Below are 24,088 nucleotides of genomic sequence, written 5' to 3'. Positions count from 1 at the left end.
CAAAATTATCTGCCACCACCTAGCAAAGACCTAAGCACAGACCTACTCATCTCCTCACTATTCCTTTAACACAATTTTCTCATTTCCACCTCTACACTTTCTCTCCCAGACTTCCTCACCCCTCCTGCCAGCCTATCTAAATTCAACCATTCCTTAACAATCAACCTCACAACCAACCTTTGAGAAGCCATCCCTGACAATAGCAGCCAGTGACCGATCTTCCAGGCTCACAGCACCAATTGCTAATTCTGTCTATTTTCTTGCTTAACCACACATCTTTACTTACCTCCTTCCATGGACATGTCCGACCATGAAACACCTCACATAATACCTACTACCATGCTGTACCCACATGGAATACACAATAGATATTTGTTGAATAAATGAGTATGTGTTTATTCTCAATCTCTCATCTACACATGGAACAGTACAGAGATTTACACAAAGCAAATGAAATATGAGCAGAATTTGGTTTCCTACTACTACTCACATCCATGAGTCTTATCAGCTCATGCTTCCCCTTATTGCCATTTACGTTTCTTTTACTACGTTATTTATCTCAGGACACACTCTGATTAGCCTTTAATTTGTTGTAATAAATCTCTATTATCCTTAACATTATTTAGCACGCATGGCTGCCTAATTAGTCAAGGCAATGATTTATAATGAAATTGCCATAGATTTTGCCCTTCCCTTCAGTTAATGCTACCCTCCCCATTTCACTGAAGAGCCTTACTCCAAACTAGTTCAAATGTCAGCTGTAAAGTAATACAAGTAAAGTGCCTAAGAAAGGAGAAAATGTCTGGTCTTTTGCCTAAAGGTTCCAGGAAAAAATCATCAAAATCCATTTAAATGGGACATAACTAAAACACACAAAGAACCTGGTGCCACTGTTTCATCATTAGATAACTCTCTTCCAAACTTTAGTTGATAAGCCACACTCTCCCATGTAGTACAAAGACAGCAAAGAGGCCTGAGAAAATCAGGTCTACAATGGAGTAGAAAGGGAAATCCTTCTCTCTGATTTTCCAGAGCACTATCCTACTAAGCAACGTGGAGAACTATGTAAGGGACTACACATAGAATGCACATGTCATGCATACGGCCAGTGCATTTGTAGTCTGCCATCTGAGACCTGACCAAGCAAAAGAAAGCTACTGTCCACAGATTTTGGAAGTATACAAATTACAAATCCCAAGTCACCTCTACTATAGCCTCTTTAGCTCCCTGTTTGCTGAGAAGTGTTCAGACTCATCACTGTGGTGCTTCAAAGAGGATGCAGTTTATTCTGATATTGCTAGATGAATTGCTGCAATCCTGACAGGTTTCTGACCAGGCACAGGAGTGCAGAGAGAATGTAGAACAATGGTTCTTTATACGTCATGCTATGCATGGTGAACTTTCCACCTACACACAGAATTCCTGTCAGAACAAACATATCCTCATTGCTCCATGTCAGAAGTCCAGGCCCAGGTGCACAATTCCTGGAGGAAGTCAGGTGAGTAGCAGGTAGGGAGAAAAGCCGCCAGTCCAAGCCAGCTAGACATACAGGTAGATTAATCCCATTTCTTACTTTCCTTGTAAGAGGAAGGGCAAGAAGCTAGAAGCAGCACAGACTATGGTTTCCGGCTTCCTCACCCAGAACCTGCCTAAATAAAACTGAGTTAACACTGTGGCTTCCAAGTTTATTAACATACAAACCTGTGTGAAATCAGACTTTCTATAACGGATGGGATTTTAAAAATAAGGTCTTAAAACATGTTCAGCACTATAAATGAACTTTGTTGCATTGTTGAATCTGAACACTTCATTATATGTTGCTATTATTCCAAAACAATGAATAGTCGTGTAAGAATACAATGTTATCACTATTTCTTTGGAGAAAAAGATTGCCCTTTAGTAAATGTATGTAATTTTTCACTGTAAGTGTTTAAAGGATCTTCTATGAAATTAGGATGTTAGCAGATGATTATTTTACCATCTACACCTAACGAAGTAAAAGTTGGCAATTCCAGGTTTATTATCAGGTTTTATTTACCTGTGAAATCTAAATTCTGGTACTACCGACTCAGAAAAATCTCTATGCTAAGCCCCTTGCTTGATGAATAAACTATTTTGCCCACAGAGGTTGATGGTGTACTAAAGGCTACACAGCAAGAAAGTGGCAAAGCCAGTTCTGAATCTAAAACTCCAGCTGGGTAGGCATGCCATCATCAAGCCCTTTAGGAAGTTGGTGTATCACACTATTCTTTTTAAACCCCATGGGAATTTAAGTCAATTATTTTAAAGTGTTTTAAACACATTTTCAATAAATGTCATTTTATTCATAATTAAAATAGAATGTATCTAAAGGAGGTTTATAAAATTGTTTTTCATTGCTGTAAAGCTGTAAATAAACCTTAGATGCCATATGTCAATTTAAGGTAACCACATGTTACCTTAACATATGGGTGAAAGTCCACAGGGATACTCGAAATGTAAAAATAACTACATATGCTTTGTGAATAGAAATAATAGAACCAGCTTAGCTCCCTTTTTCAAACGAATGCGTTTTGTATACCTGGCTGTACAGACTCTGGCAAAAATGGTTCCACTAAAGACAGATTGATGTGCTAGGCCAATAAGCCCCAAAGTGGGCAATTTTGAGACTGCAATGGGAAAAAAGCCAAAGAAATTAAAGACGAAAACCACATGGCACATAGTTTTAGAATAAGGGACTGAAGACTTGAATTCAATCTCCATTTAGGTGCTAAAGAGATACAGAAAGGAAAAAAAAAACACAATTTTCAAGCCTGTTCTTCCACAGATTTTGAAAAGCTTGATTCCAAACTGTTTCTCATGAAAGTCACTATACTGGGGGAGCTATTCATGGCAAACCACCTGGATGATGTTTATTCCTAGACCTCAAATTGATCATAATTATAAATGTACTCTCTTCATAAGTGTCCTCATATGTAAAATAAGCTGCTAAATTCAGCCACTTTCTCCAATGACTCCATAACCAGAGCAATTCTGGTCAGCTTTCGTAACAGTGAAGAGAACTGCCCTGCCAATCAACATAAGACCATTAACAACATGCACAGCCAAACAGATTCCTTTAAATTCTTCACAGCATCCCCCTCAAAAACTGATGTCTCACAATTGCCTTTGTCTGTTACTTTCACTCTCTCTTCCTTACTATAAGTTGACTCTTACCTCACTTTCCTGTTAAATCACATCTAATCCATCATCCACAGATATGACTAATGACTTGCCTTTCAAGGTCTTATTACTCTGTTTGGGTGGATGGGTGAATTGGCACTTGCTGTCTAGGGAAACAGAAGAGATGCTGAATTAATGAGCTTGGTTAATTTGAATTCTCAAGAGTGGTTCAACAGACCAGGCTCCTATGAACAAAAATCTGCAACTCGGGCATTTTGACCTTTTAAATGCCATCAAAAGAGGAATGTAAGTGTACTTTACTTCTGCCTATAGTAGCATAAATCAGAATACCTGGCTTAATTAGTTTTGTTTCCAGTAAGCTGAGTTATTAAAAAACGCAACTCCTTGAGAGCATTTGGTGTTGCCATCTGGCCCATCCCTTTGCTCCTGGTCTCTTTCCCTTCTGTTTCTTGCATTCCAGAAACCAACACTTCCCCAGACACAGCACTTTGGCTGTGAATGCAAGTGGCTATGTAAGGACCAGACTAAGGTCAGACCATCTTCTCAAGAATGTTTATCTGGAAGGAATATGGCCTTGGGGTGAGGAGGGTCTGTGTGGGAGGAAAAAGGATACTAAGGTTGTTGAACTCCCAGGTTAGGAATAGGAATACTCCTTCTATTAAAAATGCATTTTGGTAGTTGTCCATCCAGCTGTGAACTGCGTGTCCCATCTGGCTTAATCAGAGGTTTCCAGGCAATAGATCTGAGCTCACCTAATAGATCACCAGGTCTTCTCTGATACTTTCTAAGCCACAGGCTAGTGATACTCATCTTATCTCCCACTCTCATTACTGCATGTGTCTAATTTTCTGGGATTTACAATAAGATTTGAGAAAAACTGGTTCCTTATTCCATTTAGGGTCTCTATTGTTAACATTACCTCCACTCAAGTGGCCTCTATGTGTAGAAGAATAAATGTCTTCTTTAGACAACTGACTCCATACCCTGGGAGTCAGCTTGATTCTTTCTAGCCTGCTGCTAACTGATATCTGGCCTTGGACAATTCACTAACCTTCTTTGGAAGTCAATCACTTCATTCAGAACATGGGCGGGTTGAGTACATCACAGCTCTAACATAGAGTACACTTCATGGCTTTAAGTTCTATGATTCCATGATGTTCTAAACTAAATACAGCTATATTGCCCTCATTTCTTCCTATTCTTTAGCATTAATATATACATCTATTCTCATTTAACTGAATTAATAACTACATACATCAATATATTCATATATATAAATACGCATGTACATATTCACTACCAATTGGGTTTCTTTTCTACTGATAAGAAAACACACACCATGCCCCCAAAAGCAATTCATGCTTTTTAACATTTTTTAAGAACTAGCAATTATAGACACTTAGGAAGTTATAGCTATATACAGTCTAGATCAGGGGTTTCCCTAAAAGTCAAAAAGTCCCTCAATAATTAGGAGAAAGATGAGAAGACTTTTCACTTTTCTTTATAATCAAGACCAGAAGGCAAAATTCTGAGTTTAAACCAATGATGACTATATTTGACTAAATTTCACTAGAAAAGCCAACTCACCCAGGGAGTATCAGAAACCACTTTCAATGCCTGGCCTTCCAAAGTTAATCTAAATGTTCTATCCCTCAACCATACCAGCAGGCAAAACTGGTGCTATAAATATTTTGTCAGGTTTTAAAATTTTTAAAGGATTTACTTTCCTTCATATGGCTGAAAATGAAGGTGAAGAACGTATTAAAAAAGCCATTCAATATCTTTAAATATAATGCATTTAACATTCTTAAATATACATACAAGAACACTAAATGTTGTGTGTGCATGCGTGCATGTGTGTGTGTAGAGATGAAATAATTGAAATATAGTTTTTGAGCAATTACCAAATCCACTCTTTTTCCCTTAGATATCTCCTGTCTCATAGAAAAGCCTATAGAAGGCCTAAATAACTAAGGTTCTGAAAAATTTTAAAATAAAAAATAAAACTATTAGATATAATTCCTGAAGTTTAACTTATCTGGTAATTGAATATGTGCCTAATTTTATCAAGAGCCAGGACGAAGTCTCAAGACTTCTTGTATTCTTCCATAATGATTTGAGACAAAAATTCCATAATACACATAATTTGTATTATGTAAAAATGCTAAATGAACAGCCATCTGTGAATAACCCAGTTATTGCCTTTTATCTTTGGAACAACAAACCAGTATTGCCTTTATAAGGATGACAATGTAACCTGCTACTCCTCTGCCATTTTTCCTTTTCAAAAACACCTCTTCTGCCTCTCTGCTGCCAAAGGATCCTCTATCTAAGAAAGAGGAGAGGTTCTTTCTACTGGAAACACTTGAACGGCACTCTAAAGAGAAAGCAATTTATGTCAGGAGCAGCAGTAACTTGAACCTCACTCTTTTGCAGATTACAGACTTACAAATTAGAGCTGAGATTTTATGTCTGTATCCTCAAGTGTCCCATGGTCTACTCTTGATATTGAATCTCAAACTTCCTAGCTCTCTTGAAAATCAGCCCATTTCAGAACAGGTAACTATTCTTAATATGTCCCAAAATCAAATTCAAAATAAATATTTTTTCCAAATATGCTCAATGCTCACCATAAATATTATGTATTAAAGTACTATCAAGGGCAACTTGGTTATACCAAAGTATCCAAGAAGCAAATATTCAAGTTGATAATATTATAGAAACATAGTGCCTCACTTATCTGTAGTTTAACAGATAAGTGTAGAAACAGATATCTGTAGAAACTCCGTCTCTACTAAAAATACAAAAATTAGCCGGGCATGGTGGCACATGCCTGTAATCCCAGCTACTCAGGAGGTTGAGGCAGGAGAATCACTTGAACCAGGGAGTCAGAGGTTGCAGTGAGCTGAGATCACACCACTGTACTCCAGCCTGGCCACAGAGCGAGACTCCGTCTCAAAAAAAAAAAAAAAATGAACTTTGAAAAGCTAAAATACTTATGGCACCTGGACTATGCACTGAAGCTCATGTAGTTTACTCTTAGAAGGACACCTCATGGTTATTTATCCTTATTTTAAACACATTTCTAAGCAGAGCAGTTATCTGCATTCCCAAGCTATGACTAACCATTGGAAACAGCAGAAAAGAATTTAGAAACAATGAGAAAAGGAGCTACAGTCAGGCCTGCTGAGGTCAGCAAGGAGTGCAGCTGACATCAAGGCAGTATTAGAAGTGACTGGAAATCTATTTTTAGGAGATTTTTTTTTTTTTAAGAAAAAGAATACTCATACAGGGTCATTTAATGAAGGCATCCACAGTTCTATCTCTAACCATCAAAAGTAAGTCGTAGAGCCTAAGGTGATAAATTTTAGCCTGGAAAACTTACTCCACTCACAGATACACTGACCCAAAGCTGCTACACAAGTAAAACATTATAATTATTTATTTTCTTAAAGCTTTATACTCTCAGTTCTGACCAGTGGAGATGGACTAAGATCCCTATATCCATGCCTCTAGAATAATCTGTCATTACTATGACTTAACTGTATAGCCTTACATGTTTTGTATTTGTATTGCATTCATTTATTCATGTACTTATGCATTTGTATTCACGTGTCTGATTCATTTGACACTTGTGAAAAGCTGTGACCTGATGAAATGGAATAACTCACCATAGCTTTTCACTTCCCCATCCTTTGTTCTAACCAATTTCAGGTACAATGAAACGATAAATGCATCACTAATTCAATGGTCATATTTTTTTCTACTCTATCTTTTGAAAAGTTGATGCCAGAAGATATCAACATTTCATTGGTTTCAACTGAGTCTAAAGGACAGGATTATAATCAGTTGAAAGAAATTCTTGGTTTACTTTATGGCAGCAACTAGCTTATGTGACAGGATGCCAAAGGCACTTGAATATTAGTTTGACCAAATAGAAGCCAACTGAATGTTTGGCATTGTGCAGATGCAATATTAAAGTTACTGAAATGTATATAAACATGTGAATATACATACATACACAATGTTGATAGGCAATCTCCGTAGGAAAAAGATGAAAATGACCCTCCAGATTTAAATTACGTTTATAGCATTATATTATTGTCAGTGGAGTTGAAAACCTTCCATTGTACTAGAAAATACCTTTCTAAGCCATCTAAGTTTTCCAATAGTTTTCCTCTGATATATATTGCAATTTTCTTAACAAACTACATTTTCAATATTAAGCTTTCTATAGTATTAAGTCAAAATGTATCCTTATGATAAATGTAATATGCTTTGCATATACAAGTATGGTACAATAAATCAATTTTATCAAAAACTTAAGTCGATGTCTTATCAAACTGTACATAAGGTTACCAAATTACAGTATTGAAGCTTGAAGAACAAAAACCATTATTTATTTCTTTAACCATCTGTCAGTTCACACAATAGAAAATACACACAGAGGAACTCAATTAAAACCAGTTCTGGTATTCCATAATTGTAACTGCTAAAATTTTTCTCCCAGGAGACATTCAATTTCTATCGTCCAAATTCATTCACAAGTGATGTTCTGACTTTTCTTAAGCAAAATAAAAGATTTATGAGAGTAATTATTCATGCTATAGTGCACACTACTTAATTCAATGACAATCCTGCTTCAGAGAAATACTGGTGGGGTCTTCCACACACAGGTTATCTGACCACTCGTAGACAAGGCCACTTTGTGTTATCAACATTTTTTGTTTACTCGTTAATAACCTCAATAGAGGATAAGGAGCAGTCTTAAAACTCAGGGTGAAACCTATAAAGTGGGAGATTTGAAACGCAAAATTCTCTTGTGGGAAATACCCATTAGCATTGCAGGCAGTGCATGATCTACAGATGTCACCGACCTCCACCGTAAATAGGTTAGAAACTCACGTGCTTCTTTTTCTATCTGGATGTGAAGGCTTTAAAAAGTAAAGCAGTCATGAGCCTCCTCATATGCCAGAGTTTCCCTCAAATTAGCCTAACAACTCCACCCATCAAAAACACAAATTTTCAACCCATATCCCAAAATAGTATGCTATTAGATAACTTTAGTCTAGAATGGAATGAAGTTTTATAGTAAACAGCATCAGTCCTTCTCAGTTCTGGAGTTAAGAAAAGGAAAAGGAGAAGTTTTCTTCTTCCCAGGAAGCCTGAGTGTTTGAAACCTTCACTCACACCAACCCATCTTAAGCAAAATCACTCATTGAGGACAATGGTTTCCAACTGGTCCACTCATTAGAATCACCTGAGGAGTTCTTTGTGCAAAGTGCCCAAGTCCAGTGCCAGACCAACTCAATTTGCATCTCAGAGTGCAGTGCAGGGCTCAGCCCCCGGTATTTTTTTCAAAGCTATCACAGTGATTTTAATCTGCAGCTAGATTGAAAACCACTGCTCTAAAGCAATGGTTTTCAACCAGGGGCAATCTTGCCTACCACGCCCCCCAACTGTGGAACATTTGGCAGTGTCTAGAGACATTTTTTATTATCACAACTAGGGGAACACTCAGAAGTAAAGCCCAGGGATGCTGCTGAACCTCCTGAAATGCATAAGGCAGCATCTCACAACAAAGAATTATCTGACCCATAATAATAATAGTGTAGCTGTAAAGAAACCCTGAACTAGAAGAATTGTTGGGAGAAGCAGCCTGCTCTTTCCATCTTGAGAGATACCCTCACAAAACAAGAAAAGAATCAATAGGAAGCTTTCAGGAGGAAGACTTACAACCCTGACACTCTATTCAGCAAGACCAAAGTAGTTCTAAATGGACCTTGTTTAATGCAAGTGAGTAACTTCCTCATGCTTGTTCTCACTGGCTGGAGTGATGTTTAAGGAGGGCATGTTACTGCTCACTGGAAACTTGCTCTAACAAGGCAAAGGCAATCAGACCCACCAGGACAATTAAACAATTCCTTTTTTTGTTTTTTTTAGAAGATGAAGAAGAAAGAAGATAATGAAGAGTACCATTTCTTTGTCTATTTATTCCTTCTCATTTGCCAGTCACCAGCAATAGGTGCTTCTAGAATTAATATCAAACTATTTTTACTATTTTTTTCTTCTGCATTCATTATGTCCAGTGGGTGAACTACTTGTAAGGATCTCTGATCATCACAATCTTCTTTGTCTTGAAGGCCAATAACAAACACAGCTATTGCTAGAAGAGCCTAAATCATTCAAGACATCCATGACCTGAGCTAAATAGTTACCTGTTTAAAAGCAAAGTCCTGCCAGCTAGTATCTGGAAGCAAAACTCCTTCATTTCGTTGTGGAAGGAAACACTTTCACCTAAGAAAATTCCATTCAACCTTGGATATCAATGGAATTAAGTAAGTGAAACCCCCATTCTCAATAGTTGAGGCGGTCAGTTTGTGAACAATTATAAATAGCAGTGGTTATTCAATTACTTAATTTACAAATATGAAATAAGCAAGCAACATGAATGAATAGACAAATGCCTTCATGCCTAGATGTGATACGTGCTGAATCTACTTCCTATTTGAAAATGGAACTCTACACAAACTAGAAAGAAATCATTGAACAATAACTTCTAAAGAATTAATGCATTTTTGAGAATTTTGTTTAGTTTGGAGGATTAAATATTTCTTGTTTTTGCTTTTGTTTTCTAAACACCTACTAATTAAGAAATTATTAGAGACTTAAGATGCTTTTAAGAGAGGAAAAATACCTAAAATTTATCTTTGCATTCCCAAAAGAAACTCTTAAATGAGTTCAACTCTTTTATCCACCGAGTTTGTAATTATAAGCACAAGAAGATTTATAAATGCTCAAGGCATAGTCAACGAAAACAGTCATCTTTTTCACTGATGTTCTCTCAGTGTGCATATGTGTGTGTTTTGGGAGGGAATGCATATCTTTACAGGTAGGACAACACCCTGCCAATGTATATTTCATTTCTGTTTCAGTCTGCCATAATGCACACACACTTCCCATTTGTTTTCACGTGCTTTTTGTTCATGTAAAAACATGCAAGTGCTCATCCAAAACACTCATATTTCACACTAACCGCAAACAGAATGACTCTGGAAATGAGTCAGCAAATCTGCAATTCTGAATTAACCTTGATACTGCTTCCTATCTATTTATACACCAATGATTCAAACAAATTGTGCGAGGATTTAAAATGTGAAAAGCATGTCTTACCATCCATATCAAAAATTAATTTGTAATGGCAGGATAAATACAAGTTTACCAATGCCCATGTTTATCGGCTGATGATCCATAAACATCTCATTGTGCCACTTCATTTTCCAATTAATTACTGAAATTAAAATACAATGCAAATGCACTGCAAATATACTCTGAGGATATCAACTGTCAGCATAAGATTGGTCACTTAAGAATGAGAAAACTAGAAGTAGACATAAGATTCGAACTTCAGTATCATTCTATTACATCAGTTTTAACTAAATTAAATTGTTAAATTTTAAGAAACATTTACCTGCCCCACTAAGTTTATCTGTATCCAGGCAATAAGCTACGATGTAATGTCATCTTTACCAGGAGATACACCTTACTTACAATGCAAGGCATTGTTTAAAAGCTGCATGTAAAAACTTTTCTTAGAAGTCAAATTATATGGTGATTAAACTAGAGTTCTTTATATAAAGAAGCCCTTTTGTAAAGAGAAATTGTTTTTTAAGTGATCCACTTGTCCCTAATATTTTCTTTCTAGTTTAAGAGACAAAGTTTCCTTATAATGGTGCATATATTTACTACTCAAGCTCATCAAAAAGTAATCAAGAAATGGAAAAATCATTAACTTTACCTTCCCATTACTCCCTTATCCCCCCTCCAAAGACAAGCATGGCCAATGACCAATCTCATGATAGTAACACAACCAAACCTTCTTTTTAAATGACTTGCATCTCTTGTACGGAATTGGGCAGCCAAGACTGCCTACAGCAATGGGGTGGGGATGGGGGCAGCATCTCCACAGCTCTTGGAGAGAGTGAGTGAAGGTTCAACCTTGGAAAGGCACCAGCCAGGAAGCCTCAACACAACAGGTGAATTGGCTTCTCTGGGCCTCTACCTCCCAACAACAGAGAAAGCAGTAGCCGCCCATCTTTCCCAACCTTTTTATTTCCACCTGTGCTTAAAAGAACATAGCATGCATTTGAAGTCAAGTTTCAGGAGTCAATTTTCAGCACTATGAAAAAAGGATTAAGATAAAATAGGAATCCAACAGGTAAATCCCCAAATACAATATTGAAAAGTACCCCTTCTTGTCACTGCTAAAACTGGCAGCCTCCTCCACTACTGCTTGGAGTTGGCTGAAGACTCCAGAGCACCTTTCAAACAAAGCAAAAACGCTCAGATATTTTCAATGAAAACAAAACCCTACAGTTAATAAATTGTTTTAGCTCCAACTCAACCACAGGTAACATAAAAGGATTGTGGAGTTGTTTTTGTTTTTTATTCTTTAAGAAATGATTTTTCTCTCTTAAGTTCAAAGTGGTTTCAGATCCAAGACGCAGAATATTAAAACTCTTCGAAAAGGTTTAAAAGCTCAGGTTTAGCACTGCCTCAGCAAATGTAGCAGACATTATGCTTTAGAAACCAAGAGTGTCCAAACACATCTGTACATTTTAAAAAGGTACTTTCAAACAATCAGAAAAGATGTCTCTTGCAATGTAAGAGAGCATATTATTTGGAATATGTGTAAGGGAGTTTGATGACAGTGTTGGTGGATTTTGAGTGAGTAGAAAGGGAATCAGCTGATGCATTTTAGATGCAAAGAAGTGTCACAGATTCAGGCCCCCAATACAATGAAAAAAATCCTCAAGGTAAAGTCAGGCATATTTGTAGCCATTTGGGCAAACCAGCATCAAGCCCATTTAGGAACATCATACTTCTTTTTTAATGTTATTGGTTTTTCACAGAAATATTCATTTCTTCTTGTACATAACCTATTAACTGGATACAAAATCCTTTTGGCAACCATTCCACAGACAAGCTCTAGTAAGAAGCAGCACACCACTAAGAAGATGCTCAGGTTTAAGATGAAAGACTCTTAAAATGGTTCTATTTTTTATCTCCAATACCCACAGATTTCCCCTTGACAACTCAGGGTCCTAAGGAATTACCGTTCCTCTCCCTCCCATAACCCCTCATCCCCAACCTTCTTCACACTGACTGATAACTGTATAGAATAAAAACAGATGGAGGAGAAGAACCCCACATCATGATTTTGGGTCCAACATTTGCTCCTTCTCCAAACCCACTCCCTAGCTAGCACCCGCACTTTCTTACATGGCTGGAAAGCCCATCATCATTCATAACTGTCTACTGAGTTCCCCAGCCCAAGCAGCACCCCAGCACGTACTGACCCACCGTTCATGCCACTGTAGACATTCCGGTGATGGGGTGACCCGTCCTCCTGCGCCTGCCGTCTGAGGGTACCCTCCCTGCTGCCTCCGCCACTGCCTCCACCTCCTCCACCGCCTCCTCCGTGTTTGTGATCAGGGCTCCCTCCATAATGTTGTTTGAGGTGCTCCGGGCTGGTGCCCCTGGCTCTGGGGAGATGCTCTAGGCTCCCCCCGAGGGCGTGTTTCTGAAGATGCTCCGGGCTCCCGCCACTGTGCCTGGCGTGTTCAGGGCTGCCCCCTGACCGGTGCTTCTGGAAGTGTTCCGGGCTCCCACTCAGCACGTGCTTAGGCAGTGTTTCGGGGCTGCTCCCTGGATGCGGGTGCCTTTGCTGTTCGGGGCTGCCCTTGCACAAGGGTTTGTGGTGCTCCGGGCTAGGTCCTTTGAGTGCTTTGGGATGATCTGGGGTCCCACAGGCCCTGGGTTTCTGTGGATGCTCGGGGCTGGCGCTCCTGTGCTTGGAGTGCTCTGGGCTGCCCTCGCTCCGGGGCTTCTGCAGGTGCTCCGGGCTGCCACTGCTCGCGTGGTGCTTGTGGTGGTCCGGGCTGTCAGTGCTGCCAGTGCTGGAGGTGCTGCTGCCGTCACCCACATCCCGCACGTAGGGTGTGGTGGAGGCTGTGAGTTGGCACAGGCTGGCCTGGCTGTCGATGGAGCAGCGGCTGCCCGCGCAGCCCGCACCCTTCTCCTCATCTAGAAGCACACAGAGCTCCTTGAGCTCCATGTTCTCCTTCACCACTTCCTCCTGCTTCACCTCCAGCTCCTTCAGCTTCTGCAGGTATAAGGCCACTTCCTTGTGCATCACCCCGGCAGTGTAGCGACCCAGTCTCTGCCACTCCCGGGACACCCTCTTGCCTTTCTGCCGGTCATCATCCAGGAAACAGCAGAGGTCCCTCAGTTCCTGGTTGTCCTCCTGGAGTTTCTGGTTGATATCCTGAAAAGACAGACACAACCATTCAAGGGAAGCACGCATCTGAGGTGTCAGCAGGCTCAGACTTCCTGGAAAGGGAGAGCCTGCAACTGCTGAATTATCTGTGAGGTTAGCGAGGAGGTAAGGGAGTAGGAGGAAACTGAAGATTTGTAGCTGTCCATAAAAATTAAACTAAGTATCAGTTCTATCCCTGAACAATACTTTACTTGCATTATGTCATCTAATTTTTACCCACACATTTAGGGGATAATAATTATTATGGCTCTTATACAGAAGAGGAAACCGGACCTCACAAAGCTTCACTTGTGCAAGGTCACCCAGTCAGTAGTTAGGGAGCAACCAGTTCATTAACAAGAAATCAGTCACTAGAAGAAAAACAAGGCTCCCCGGCCCCACCCTCAAGAAAGAAAAATAACTGCTTGTGACCTATGAAATGCTTAAAAGCCCTGAGACAACAGACCTTTCAACAGAGTAAACAGCAAGCACTGCTTAGATCTTCAGCCCTGACATGGAATATGCAGTCCCAATTCCCCTGGTAGGGAAAGGCACAATTGCCCTCTAGTGGCATTTCAGACCTGCACATCCAACCCCTACTTGCCACACCTACCTGAACATCTCCCTGGCATCTCTCACTTATCTCAAGCAACCTGAGTCTTGAATTAAGAGACCTCTCTCCCCAAACTGCACCTCTCAGCAAATGCCACCTCTTTCTGTTCCACTGTTCTTTATATGAATATGGGGTCATCCCTGGCATCTCCTTCTCCTTCAACCTTCCATTTCAAAACCAAATAAGGCTTTGGAGCTCTACCTGCAAAATTTAGCTCATCTTGTCATTCCCATGTTTGAAATCTTTTAATCTCATGGCCCTCAGGATACAATGCAAAATCCTTTAAGTCAAAGTCACACAAGGCCCCAGATGCATTGACTCAGCCTACTTCCCCTGCATGAATGATGATTCATTTGTTTATTCACAAATATTCAGTAAGCATTTATTACTGTACTGGGTACCAGTCTAGGTGGTAGGGATATATCAGTGGACACAGCAAAGACCTTGATATCGTACAGCTTTTATTGTGGTGGGAAAGACTGGCAAAAAAAAAAAACACGTATAGAACATAACATCATGCAGTGAAAAGTTCTGGAAAGAAAATTGAAACAGGTTAAAGAACACTCTTTTTCAAGAGAAGATGCCTCTACAAAGAAGGGAAACATTTGAGAAGAGACCAGGGTGGAATGAGGGAGCCAATATTTGAGTGGAGATGATCCCAGGCAGGGAGAGGGTAAGTATAAAAGCCCTGAGATCAGCATGAGAGCAAGAGCTCAAGTACTGGGAGGTCAGCATGCCTAAAGAACAGAGGGCAAGTCAACAGACATGGGAAAGGGGGTCTGAGAGGCATCAGAGCCTAGAATATGCAGGCCATGGTCAGTGACGGTAAAGGCTTTGGGTTGTTAGGAGCTAAGGATAGAGGAGTAACATTACATGATTCCTTTTGTAAAGAGTCTCCATAGTTGTGTGGAAAACAGACTGGCTGGGGTAGGGGAGGAAAGAAGGGAGGGTCAGGATAAAGTGGAAGCTGCAAGATCAACAAGGAAGCTCCTGGGCTGGTCCAGGTAGAGGGAGATGATGGTGGTTTGGATGTGTGGTAGCAGTGGAGAAGGTGGGAACTCCCCTCCTCATCATGCACTGAGGCTGTGTTTCAGGTCCTCAAAGGGCAAGGCCTTTCCCTCTTTCACTTGGAATGTTCTCCCCAGCCTTCTAGAAAACCATCAGGTCTCATTTTATAAGTCACTTCCCCATAGACACCATTCTATAGAAGGTCCACCCCCAATCTATGGTCTACCATCATCCCTCAGACTTACTACAATTTGTAAGCACAAATGTGTGAGTGTGATCATTCATTCTAGACTACATCTTCTCCAGAATCACAAGAACAGAGACCTCATCTATTTACTTCGGTGTTTTGAGAACACAGCACTCCCAGTGTAGATACCTGAAGCCAAGGAATTTTTAAAATGACTAGTGGAGTTGCCACCTATTCTCCATGTATGCATATAGTCAAGGGGCCAGCAGTTCCTTGAAGCACTGTAGTTTGGTAAGGATGAAACAGGGGCAGCTACAAGGCTGCTACCTAAGATTTCACTGCTTCAAAAAGCCTGAAAATCTTTGGTCTTGCGAACCAATCCAGAACTAGAGGTACTCAGAAAGGGGACTGCATTCACTTAGACTCAACATATGCCCCTAACATAGACTAAAAAACAAATTATAAAACACCTGTCAACCACATCCTCCACTTCCTGACAGTCATGGGAGTGCATTTGTGGATCTTAGGAAGAAGCTCATGCAGCTTAGTTTCTAACTCCAGTTCTAACTCTTGGCATCACCAACAATTCTGTTTCTTTGTTTCTAATTCCCACCTCTCCTTTTGCTTCTCATTGCCACTTTCTGATTTCAGGCCTGACCTTTGCCAGTAGCCTCCTAGGCAGCCTCCCTGCCTTCGTTTGCCCCATCCACTCCTTCCCCTCACCCACTCCGACACAAGCACTCCGCAATCAGACTGACCTTCAGAAATACTCCCTGCTACTCACGGACATAAAGATGGCAACAACAGAAACTGGGGGCAATTAGGGAGGTAGGAAGGGAGGTAAGGGTTAAAAAACTATCGGATACTATGCTCAGTACCTGGGTGATGGGATGAATCATACCCAAACCTCAGCATCACACAGTGTACTCAGGTAACATACACGCACATGTACTCCCCAAATCTAAAATAAAAGTTGAAATTTAAAACAAACAAACAAAAAACAACATCAGCTGGGCACAACGGCTCATATCTGTAATTCCAACACTTCGGGAGGCCGAGGTGGGTGGATCACTTGAGGTCAGGAGTTCAAGACCAATCTGGCCAACGTGGTGAAACCTGTCTCTACTAAAAATACAAAAATTAGCCAGGCATGGTGGCAGGTGCCTGTAATCCCAGGTACCCAGGAACCTGAGGCAGGAGAATCACTTGAACCTGGGAGGAGGAGGTTGCAGTGAGCCAAGATCAGGATACACTACAGCCTGGGCAACAGAGTGAGACCTTGTCTCACAAACAAGAACAAAAACAAACAAACAAGAAAAAAACACCAAAAATACCCCTGCATGTTTTGCCTCTCCTGTTTATCAATCCCCATCACCTTTCCTTTGCCAGGGAAAATGAATAAAACCCTCAGCCAGGCCTGAAAGGCTTTCCCCTGCCCTTCCACCTTTAGCTGTCAGCTAATTATAAACTATGATTATGTCTGTGCATTCCAACTAGAAAATGTCATCTTCTACCGCATATGAACCTAAAAGGAGAGAGTCCTCTGCGAAGTTTCCCCTGGCACAGAACAGTACCCGTGGATGAATGAATGAAGTAACTTGCCCACTCACTGTTTAAGGCCTGTATCACACTAGCTAGAACAATCACTGGGCATCAATTTTTTTCTCCTTTCTAATGTGGACATCTTAGCTTCCGGAGGGCAGGGTCTATTCCAAAATTTCTTTGAATATGCAACATATCTGGCATGGTGTCTTGCATACAGTGGACACTCAATATGTGTTTATGGACTGGTCAACCATATAAAGCCCCAGGCCTCTGGCCAAAACAGGCTACAGCTATAGCTATTGAGAAGAATTTCTTATTGTTTTCAGCAAGCACTAGCTACGTCAGAGTCTACAGTACTAAGAGAATAAACTATCCCTTGATATTGATGCTTTAGAGGAAATCAGAAGCTGTGGATATTTGGAGAAAACAATAATAAACAAAATTAATCTTTCTAACCTCCAAAAATTATTCAACATTTAGTTTAATCCTGGTATTTGATAGAAAGTTCAAGTCATGTTCTCGTTCATCTAAATAAATTTTCATATGAAAATAATTCCCTTTGACTATCCTACAGCTATTTCTGATTTCTCTAGAGCTGGAAAGTAAACAGGACTGGTGCTACCCAGGGCTTCACGGAGCTAATGCTTTTTCCAAAAGGAGTGAAACATACACGTCTCAGCACTCCAGATGGAGGAGATAGGAGCGGGTACTGGCCCACTTCCTTTTCTGTATCACAGTTCCTTCTTTCTATTATTAGTTTTCTTGAGAATATTATTTACTATTCAGTTCTGAGCTATTTCCTTCGCCTTCTGATGAACAGCTAAGCAGCCAGCTTGATAATAACCTTGTGATCCAGCTTCTTCAAATCTGCCTCATTAAGACTTGGGCTTTCTTTTGCAAAACACTAGGTGTCCTTTTAACATTGCCATAGGCCACCAGATATTATTATCCAAGTGTCTAAATGGACTTTAAAAACTTTAAGTGCACTTCGTAGCACACCAACCAGTATTTCAATCTTATGCCTGAAGACTATCAAGTACTGTATCTACAGTTAAATAATTGTTTTAATTTGTTATTTTGCTTCATTGCAGAGCAGGGTGGTGGGCAGGTGGGTGGTTGGGTTAGGAACCAATGAGGGAAATTAATGCAATGCAGAAAACAAATCTACAGAGATTCATCCCCAAATCAGCCCCCAACTGGGATACTGGGTCAGAGCAGCCTGAAGTGTTGGTATATGCTCAGCAGTCCGAAGACATGGTTCTCAGGAATCCAGTTCCTTACAACATAACCCTAACTAGAATCTCCCTTCTCCACCCCTTCCAGGACCACATATCCTAAGCAAAGAATGTCAACTAGCCAAAAGAAAAGGAAAGCAGGCCGATTTTGAACACTTTATGTCTGTCTGACCTTGAGAAAACTATCTAACCTCACTGGGGTTTCTTCATCTAGGGTATATTCATCCTCATAAAACCTCATGTGGAATTAAAATCTCCATGAGCAGATGAGGAAACCAAGGGACAGAGAGTTTAACAGTTTGCCAAAGTTGCCCAAATTTTCAGAATCCAAATCCTTTATCTTTCCACTTCTTGGGGCCCCTACACTGCCCTGCCTCCCAAATATTTAAACACAAACAAGTCAATCAGTGCTAGGACCCGGCCACAGGCCCCTGAGAAGTAAAGAGCTGATGCTGTCATCTCCTGTGTCCACAGCTACAATAACACCTAGTAGCCTCACAAATACTTAGATGCAATTTCAAAGTCAGCTGATAAAACGAGGCATAAAAAAGAAAAACTATTATGGTCTTAATTCCCCCACATATATAGTTCTCAGAGAGTACCAAGCCCTCAGATGCACCCCCCCATAACAACAACAACAACAACAACAACAATCAGTTCTTTTCTTCCAGCTAAGCCAAAATAAATAAACGTACCTATCATTTATTCAGTCAACCACATTTATGGATTACTATGGTGTCCAAGGAAGCTCTAAGCCAAAATCAAACAAAGAAGGGAGAAGGCTGGCCTCTCTGAAGAGTAAAATCACAGCACACTCGGGGTGAGTCAGAAGCCTGGGAGTCTGCTCCTTGCAGCAGCACAAGGATGGCATGAGAAGAGTAGAGGCTGCATCAGAAAGCAACCTGGCCCCATCATTTCTGAACTTGATAAGGAAGTAGACTGGAAAGTCTTTTAATGCCAGGTCATGAATCTAGATCACAAGGAGACTTTCCTACTTGGGTGTAAGTGCCCTTAGCTGACCTAATAGCTACTTCTCTACATGAAGCTAGTGGAATGAAGCCCAGGCACTCTACCAACCCACTCTACCACCCCCCTCCCCTACCCACACATAGACCCTCACACACAGTCAATCCACACAACCTAAAGGAAATTTCAAGTGTTTCTGAGTTATTATTTTGATGCTCCATACTATTAAAACATTTAATAGTAACTCTTCCAACTATTCTAAATCACACTATGGTTCAGACCATGGAAGAAGTTCAAATTAGAGGGTGACAAACTAATGTCCCCTTGTCCAGCTCTGCCTAAGAAACCAAAATCTTGGAGACACATAGCCATAGATTTGTAAGTCCTTTCCTGATGACAGTAACTACCATTTTATAGTCAAGTATTAAACCTTCCCCCGCATAATCATAACTTGTCATAACACCCTCAGAAATAGTTATCATTGCATTGTATTGGTGAATAAAATGAGGATCTGAGAAAGTAATTACCCAAGCTCACCCTCCTAGCAAATGAGGTTTCTAGAATTCACTCACCTCTGAGATCATCTTCCTACTACACTAGCCTGCCTCTATTCCCCAAAGAGCCTGGCACTTAATAAATACTCTGTTAGTAATGAAGCAAACCAAAAGAGAGAGCAAGCCTTGGGATTTTTCTGACTGGAGGAATATTCCTACCCACACCCACTCTAGGGACTATATGACAATGAGTTCCGGCCTCAGGAGAAGGCCATCTCCACCTGAACTGGGCCCAGCACGTAGGTGAGCCTTGGGCATTCCACCCTTCCCACTCTTCCTTGCCCCAGAACCCAGAGCTGGAGCACTGAGGCAATTCAGGAACAGCATCTGCTGCCTGATATGTGGGGATGGGAGTGGAAAGGGGAAAAGAACAGCTTGTGCCTTCGGGAATTTACTCCCTGAAGTCCCTGCACTGATCTCGTTTGTGTCTGGCTTCCTATAAACAAAGCAGAACAATGAGAGGAAGGAATACCAGGAGGCACCAGCGCTAGCTGGAAGGAGAGGAAGTTTGCGATGCTCCCCAGCAGGGCGGTTCCCGGCCACCCGTGTACTGCAGCTGGGCAGGCACACTGCTCCAGACCCGGCGCTCTCCAAGGAGAAAAGAAAGTTAGTGGGCTTGGGGGGACGCGGGCCGTTTTCCCTCTTTTCCTAGAAGAGGGTGGCAGAGGGGCTGGCTCAAAAAGAAAGCATCACTGACCAACACCTGGGGTACCCTGTCAAAACCCGGCTCCTTCCACACTGAGTCTCTTTGCTCCTCCCCTTTCCCCCAGTCAACCTAGGGTTAAATGGGAAGGGGAGTAAGGCAACTCCAGGCGATGCCTTCCAAACTCTGGGAGAGGGAAAGCACAGGAGTCTGTAGAAGCGTGAAGGCAGAGCTTGAACACCTATGTACCCGGTGACACAAGACAGCTCTGAGGGTGGCGCCCGCTGCTTCTCCCGGGCACCCCGCCAGCCGCTCTCCCTGGCAGTGGCGCCCTTTCCTCGCCCTCTGCCCGCCCAAGAGCTGCTGGCCCAGAGCAGCCGCATCCCCGACCCTCCAAGGCGAAGATCTCCTGGACTCACCCCCTCACTGGCCTTTCCCCCTAACTGACTGAAACCTGGCTCCCCAAGCACTGATTTTCCAACCTCCCTAAGAAATAAAAGGTTGGCGTGCCCTTCACCTCCCTGCCTGCTTTCCAGTGTCCTCCTCGTCCGCGCCTCCCGCCGCAGTGCACCGCGAACAGCCAAACACTGGCGCACCCGGTGTTGGGGAGAAGAGGGATGCAGACGCCTCCAAAGTTTGGAAAAGTTTCACAGGGGCTGGGGACTGGGGGCAGGGGGTGCCGACCGGGAGAAGGGAAGGATCACCTGTTGAGGGAGGGAGGGAAAGTTTACCTGGCCCCGCCTCTCCGGGGCACCCCGCTCCCGCCGCGCCGCGCCTCCCCACCTGGCCCGCGCTCACCTTGAGGCCGCGGATCTCGCCGAGGTGCAGCTGCAGGCGGCGGTTCACCTCGCGGATGAGGTTGCTGTGGTCCAGCATCGCGCTCACCTTCTCCGCCTCGGCGCGCCGCAGGCTGCGGATCAGCTCCTCCTTGCTCCACTGCAGCAGCTCCTCGTCTGACACTTTGGACAGGTCCTCCACGGGCGCGGCTGCGGACGAGCCGGCCGCGGCTGGGGAACAACTTTCCGCCGCCGCCGCCGCGCCTCCGGCCGCCTTCGACATGGTATCCGCGCGGTGGCAGGTGCAAGTGGGTGGAAGAGGCGAGGCGACTCCCGAAGGCGCGGGCGCGGCGGGGCCGCCTCCGCCCACACCCCTGTGCGCTCCGGCGAGTCAGCGGCACCGCCCAGGGGCCGCTGGGTTGGGGCGGCGGGGGTCGCGCTGGGTGGCCATCCTACCTCGCCATCCCCGCGCGCGCGCCCGCGCTCCCCCAAGGCCCGGCAGCCAGCCGCTCGCTGCTACTGAGACCCGTCCCAACTCCGAGCAAGTCCATGGTGAGGGGCGCTGGGGAGCCCGGGGCAGCCGCGGGAAAACCTCGGGGACGGCGGGGGAGCTGCACCCCCGTTCCCCTGCCCTCTCCTCCGCCCTAAGCCGAGACTGTCGCCCCCCGCACTCTCTGCCTTGCACACACAGGCGCGCACGCACACGCACTTTCCTCCCCCTTGCCCAGCTGCAGCCCCCGGCTTCTCCCCTCTCCTAGCGTGGAGGGCGCGCTGGGCCCCGCGGCGCCTCCCCGGCTACTCTAGCGACGCCGCGGTGGCTGCCCGAAGGCTGCTGCGCTCCTCCTGTCGCCTTCGCTGCGCCCGCGGCCGCTCCTAGGCTGCTCCGGGAAGCCTTCGATTTGCAGAGCCGAGTCGAGAAGGGGTGGAGGGTGGGGGACCGGCTGGAGGAGGAGCCTGGAGCTGGGGCCACCCGTAACCCGCAGCAGCTCCCGCATGGGCTGGACGCAGCTGCCACTTGACCGCTGTCCGGGCCCCCGAGGTGCGCTCCCCGCTGTCCAGCCCGGGAGGGCTGGGGGCGCGGCTCCTTCTGCTCCCGGGTGCGGGTGGGGCTGGAATGGGGAGAAAGTGCGGAGCTGTGGCCGCCCGGGCTTTGGGAGGCTCGCGCGCGCCACCGTGTGGCGGAAGAAGCTCCCTCCTCTGTCCTCTGTCCTGGTGACCGCGCTTGTCACCAGGCGGGGGAAACAGCTGCTGACCCAAATGTGAGGTGCTTGGTATTTGGAGGGATAGGGCATCAGGAAAGATAGGGTAGCAGGACCTGAGGGATAACCAGTTGTTTGCACTTTGGAGAATGGGAGAAGAGGCAAATGGCAAAACGGGGTTGGGGAAGGGGTAGCTTGAGAAAATCCAAATGGTCTGAAAAGGGGGAAAAGAGGCTTCAGGGCACTGCTCTTTAGGGACTACCCATCCCCACCTCCCACCCTCGCCCCACCCCTAGGCCTTTGTCTTTTCTAAAAACCCACTACTCTATGAAGAAGCTTCGGGAGAAGGTACTGGATCTTTTAAAATTTTATTTGAAAATATCAAAGCCTTTAGGCGAAAATAAAATACCTTCATCTCCTGCTTCCTGAAACCTGGATTTTAAGGTCAGCACAGTCACCTCCCCTCGGAGCAAAGCAAGCCCCCCTCAGGCAAGCTGAAATGCCAGCCAAGGAGATTTCCATTTTCTTCTGTGCCGCAGGCTGCCAGGCGTTTACTGGGTCGGCTTTTTTATGATGGTTATTTCTGGAAAGAGGAAGTCTGAGTCCCTGGCTTCTATCTTTGGGCTATCCTCTTGTAAAGTTGAGTGGAATCCTCTCTGGGCTGAAAACATGCTTTTGCCTAAAGAGGTGGATGCCCTTGACTGGCATGTTATTTCCAGTGGGGGACAGGGCCGGAAAATGGCAAGGATCTACCCCACTGGGTTTCAGTTAACCTGGGTGCAGAGGGAATAATCTCTATCTGGTAGGATGAGAATCGAAATCAGTCCCTTCACGCGCCGGTCAGTGTGTGTCCTCTATTGGGGACACTGAGACCTGGCTCCCAGGAGAGGCAAGGAGAGGTGGTACTGCTTACTGTGACCAAGAAGGCCTTAACATTCCCCTCAGCTTGACTAAGCTTTAGACAGGTTTCTTCCTAACTGTAGGCCCCTGACCTTCCTTTTCTCAGAGCATTTACTTTAGCAAACTTTCACTGATGAATGTTTCCTCTGACCCTGTGATATGTAAATCTCTCAGCCTCTTGCTGGGTTTCACAGCCTGGGGATCTTTCTCAGGGATCTGTGAGGCATCCCTTTGAAATAGAATCATGAAGGAAAAGAGGGTCCCTATCTCCCAGTGTTTGTGGAAAGCAGGAGCCTAACTAGTAAGTTCCAACTAGGAAACACAAATGGCCTCATTACACTAACCAACTTCCCACCCTAATCTCCTCCACTACTCTTCTACTAGCTCCCCTCCTGTTTCAGTGGAGTTGACTCTGCCTCCCTCTCTCTCTCTCTTCCCTATTGCAGTAGTTTTGCATAAATCCCCCTTGTCTGTTTAACTGTATCGGATACAATTTTTCTTTGACACCTCCAAGCGGCTCTCCTGCCCACAGAAGGCTCTGCTCAACACAGTTCCTAAGACCGGTTTTGTCACAGAAAGGGAAAGTGAAGGCCAGAAAAAGGTAAGTCCTATCTCTGTTACTTGTCAGTTCTTGTCCTTGAACAAATCATCCGACCTTACTGGCCCTAGGGCAGCTAATGATATGATATACATGAAGTGCTTGATCGAGCAACCCTACAGAAATGCAACCTTATTATTACTGATATTACGTACTACACTGGCAGCCTCTTGTCTAGAAATAGGAACCAGGACTTCTGTGTATTCCTCTATCACGGGTTCTTCAAGAGCCCTATTCTAAAATGAAACAGCCAGCCCCTTCTCTCCTAACTCCCTCTGATCAGTTAGCACCTAATGGATATGAGAAATTAGATAGATGGCTGAGAGGAGAAATTAGACTTGTGTTGGGAGGACAAGGAAGAAGGAAAGCAAAAAAAAAAAAAAA

The 24,088-nt window shown here is 43.5% G+C and overlaps 1 protein-coding gene across 2 annotated transcripts in view; it reads right to left on the bottom strand.

Annotated features, from left to right (window-relative positions):
• Nucleotides 1-22,119, bottom strand: part of CCDC85A (coiled-coil domain containing 85A) — a 212,292-nt gene extending 190,173 nt beyond the window's left edge. For both annotated transcript variants that reach the window (XM_017874645.1, XM_017874644.1), the window contains exons 1-2: nucleotides 21,030-22,119; nucleotides 12,526-13,489 (exon numbers count right to left, since the gene is read on the bottom strand). In XM_017874645.1, coding sequence (XP_017730134.1) covers nucleotides 12,526-13,489; nucleotides 21,030-21,290 — 1,225 coding nt within the window. In that variant the 5' untranslated portion in view covers nucleotides 21,291-22,119. The remainder of the gene's footprint in view (nucleotides 1-12,525; nucleotides 13,490-21,029) is intronic.
• Nucleotides 22,120-24,088: the final 1,969 nt, after the last annotated feature.

The sequence above is a fragment of the Rhinopithecus bieti genome, unplaced genomic scaffold, assembly GCF_001698545.2.
Source record: "Rhinopithecus bieti isolate Rb0 unplaced genomic scaffold, ASM169854v2 scaffold_7414, whole genome shotgun sequence".
NCBI lineage: Eukaryota > Metazoa > Chordata > Mammalia > Primates > Cercopithecidae > Rhinopithecus > Rhinopithecus bieti.
The sequence above is the reverse complement of the archived record's forward strand: the minus strand, read 5'-3'. Positions and strand labels throughout refer to the sequence as shown.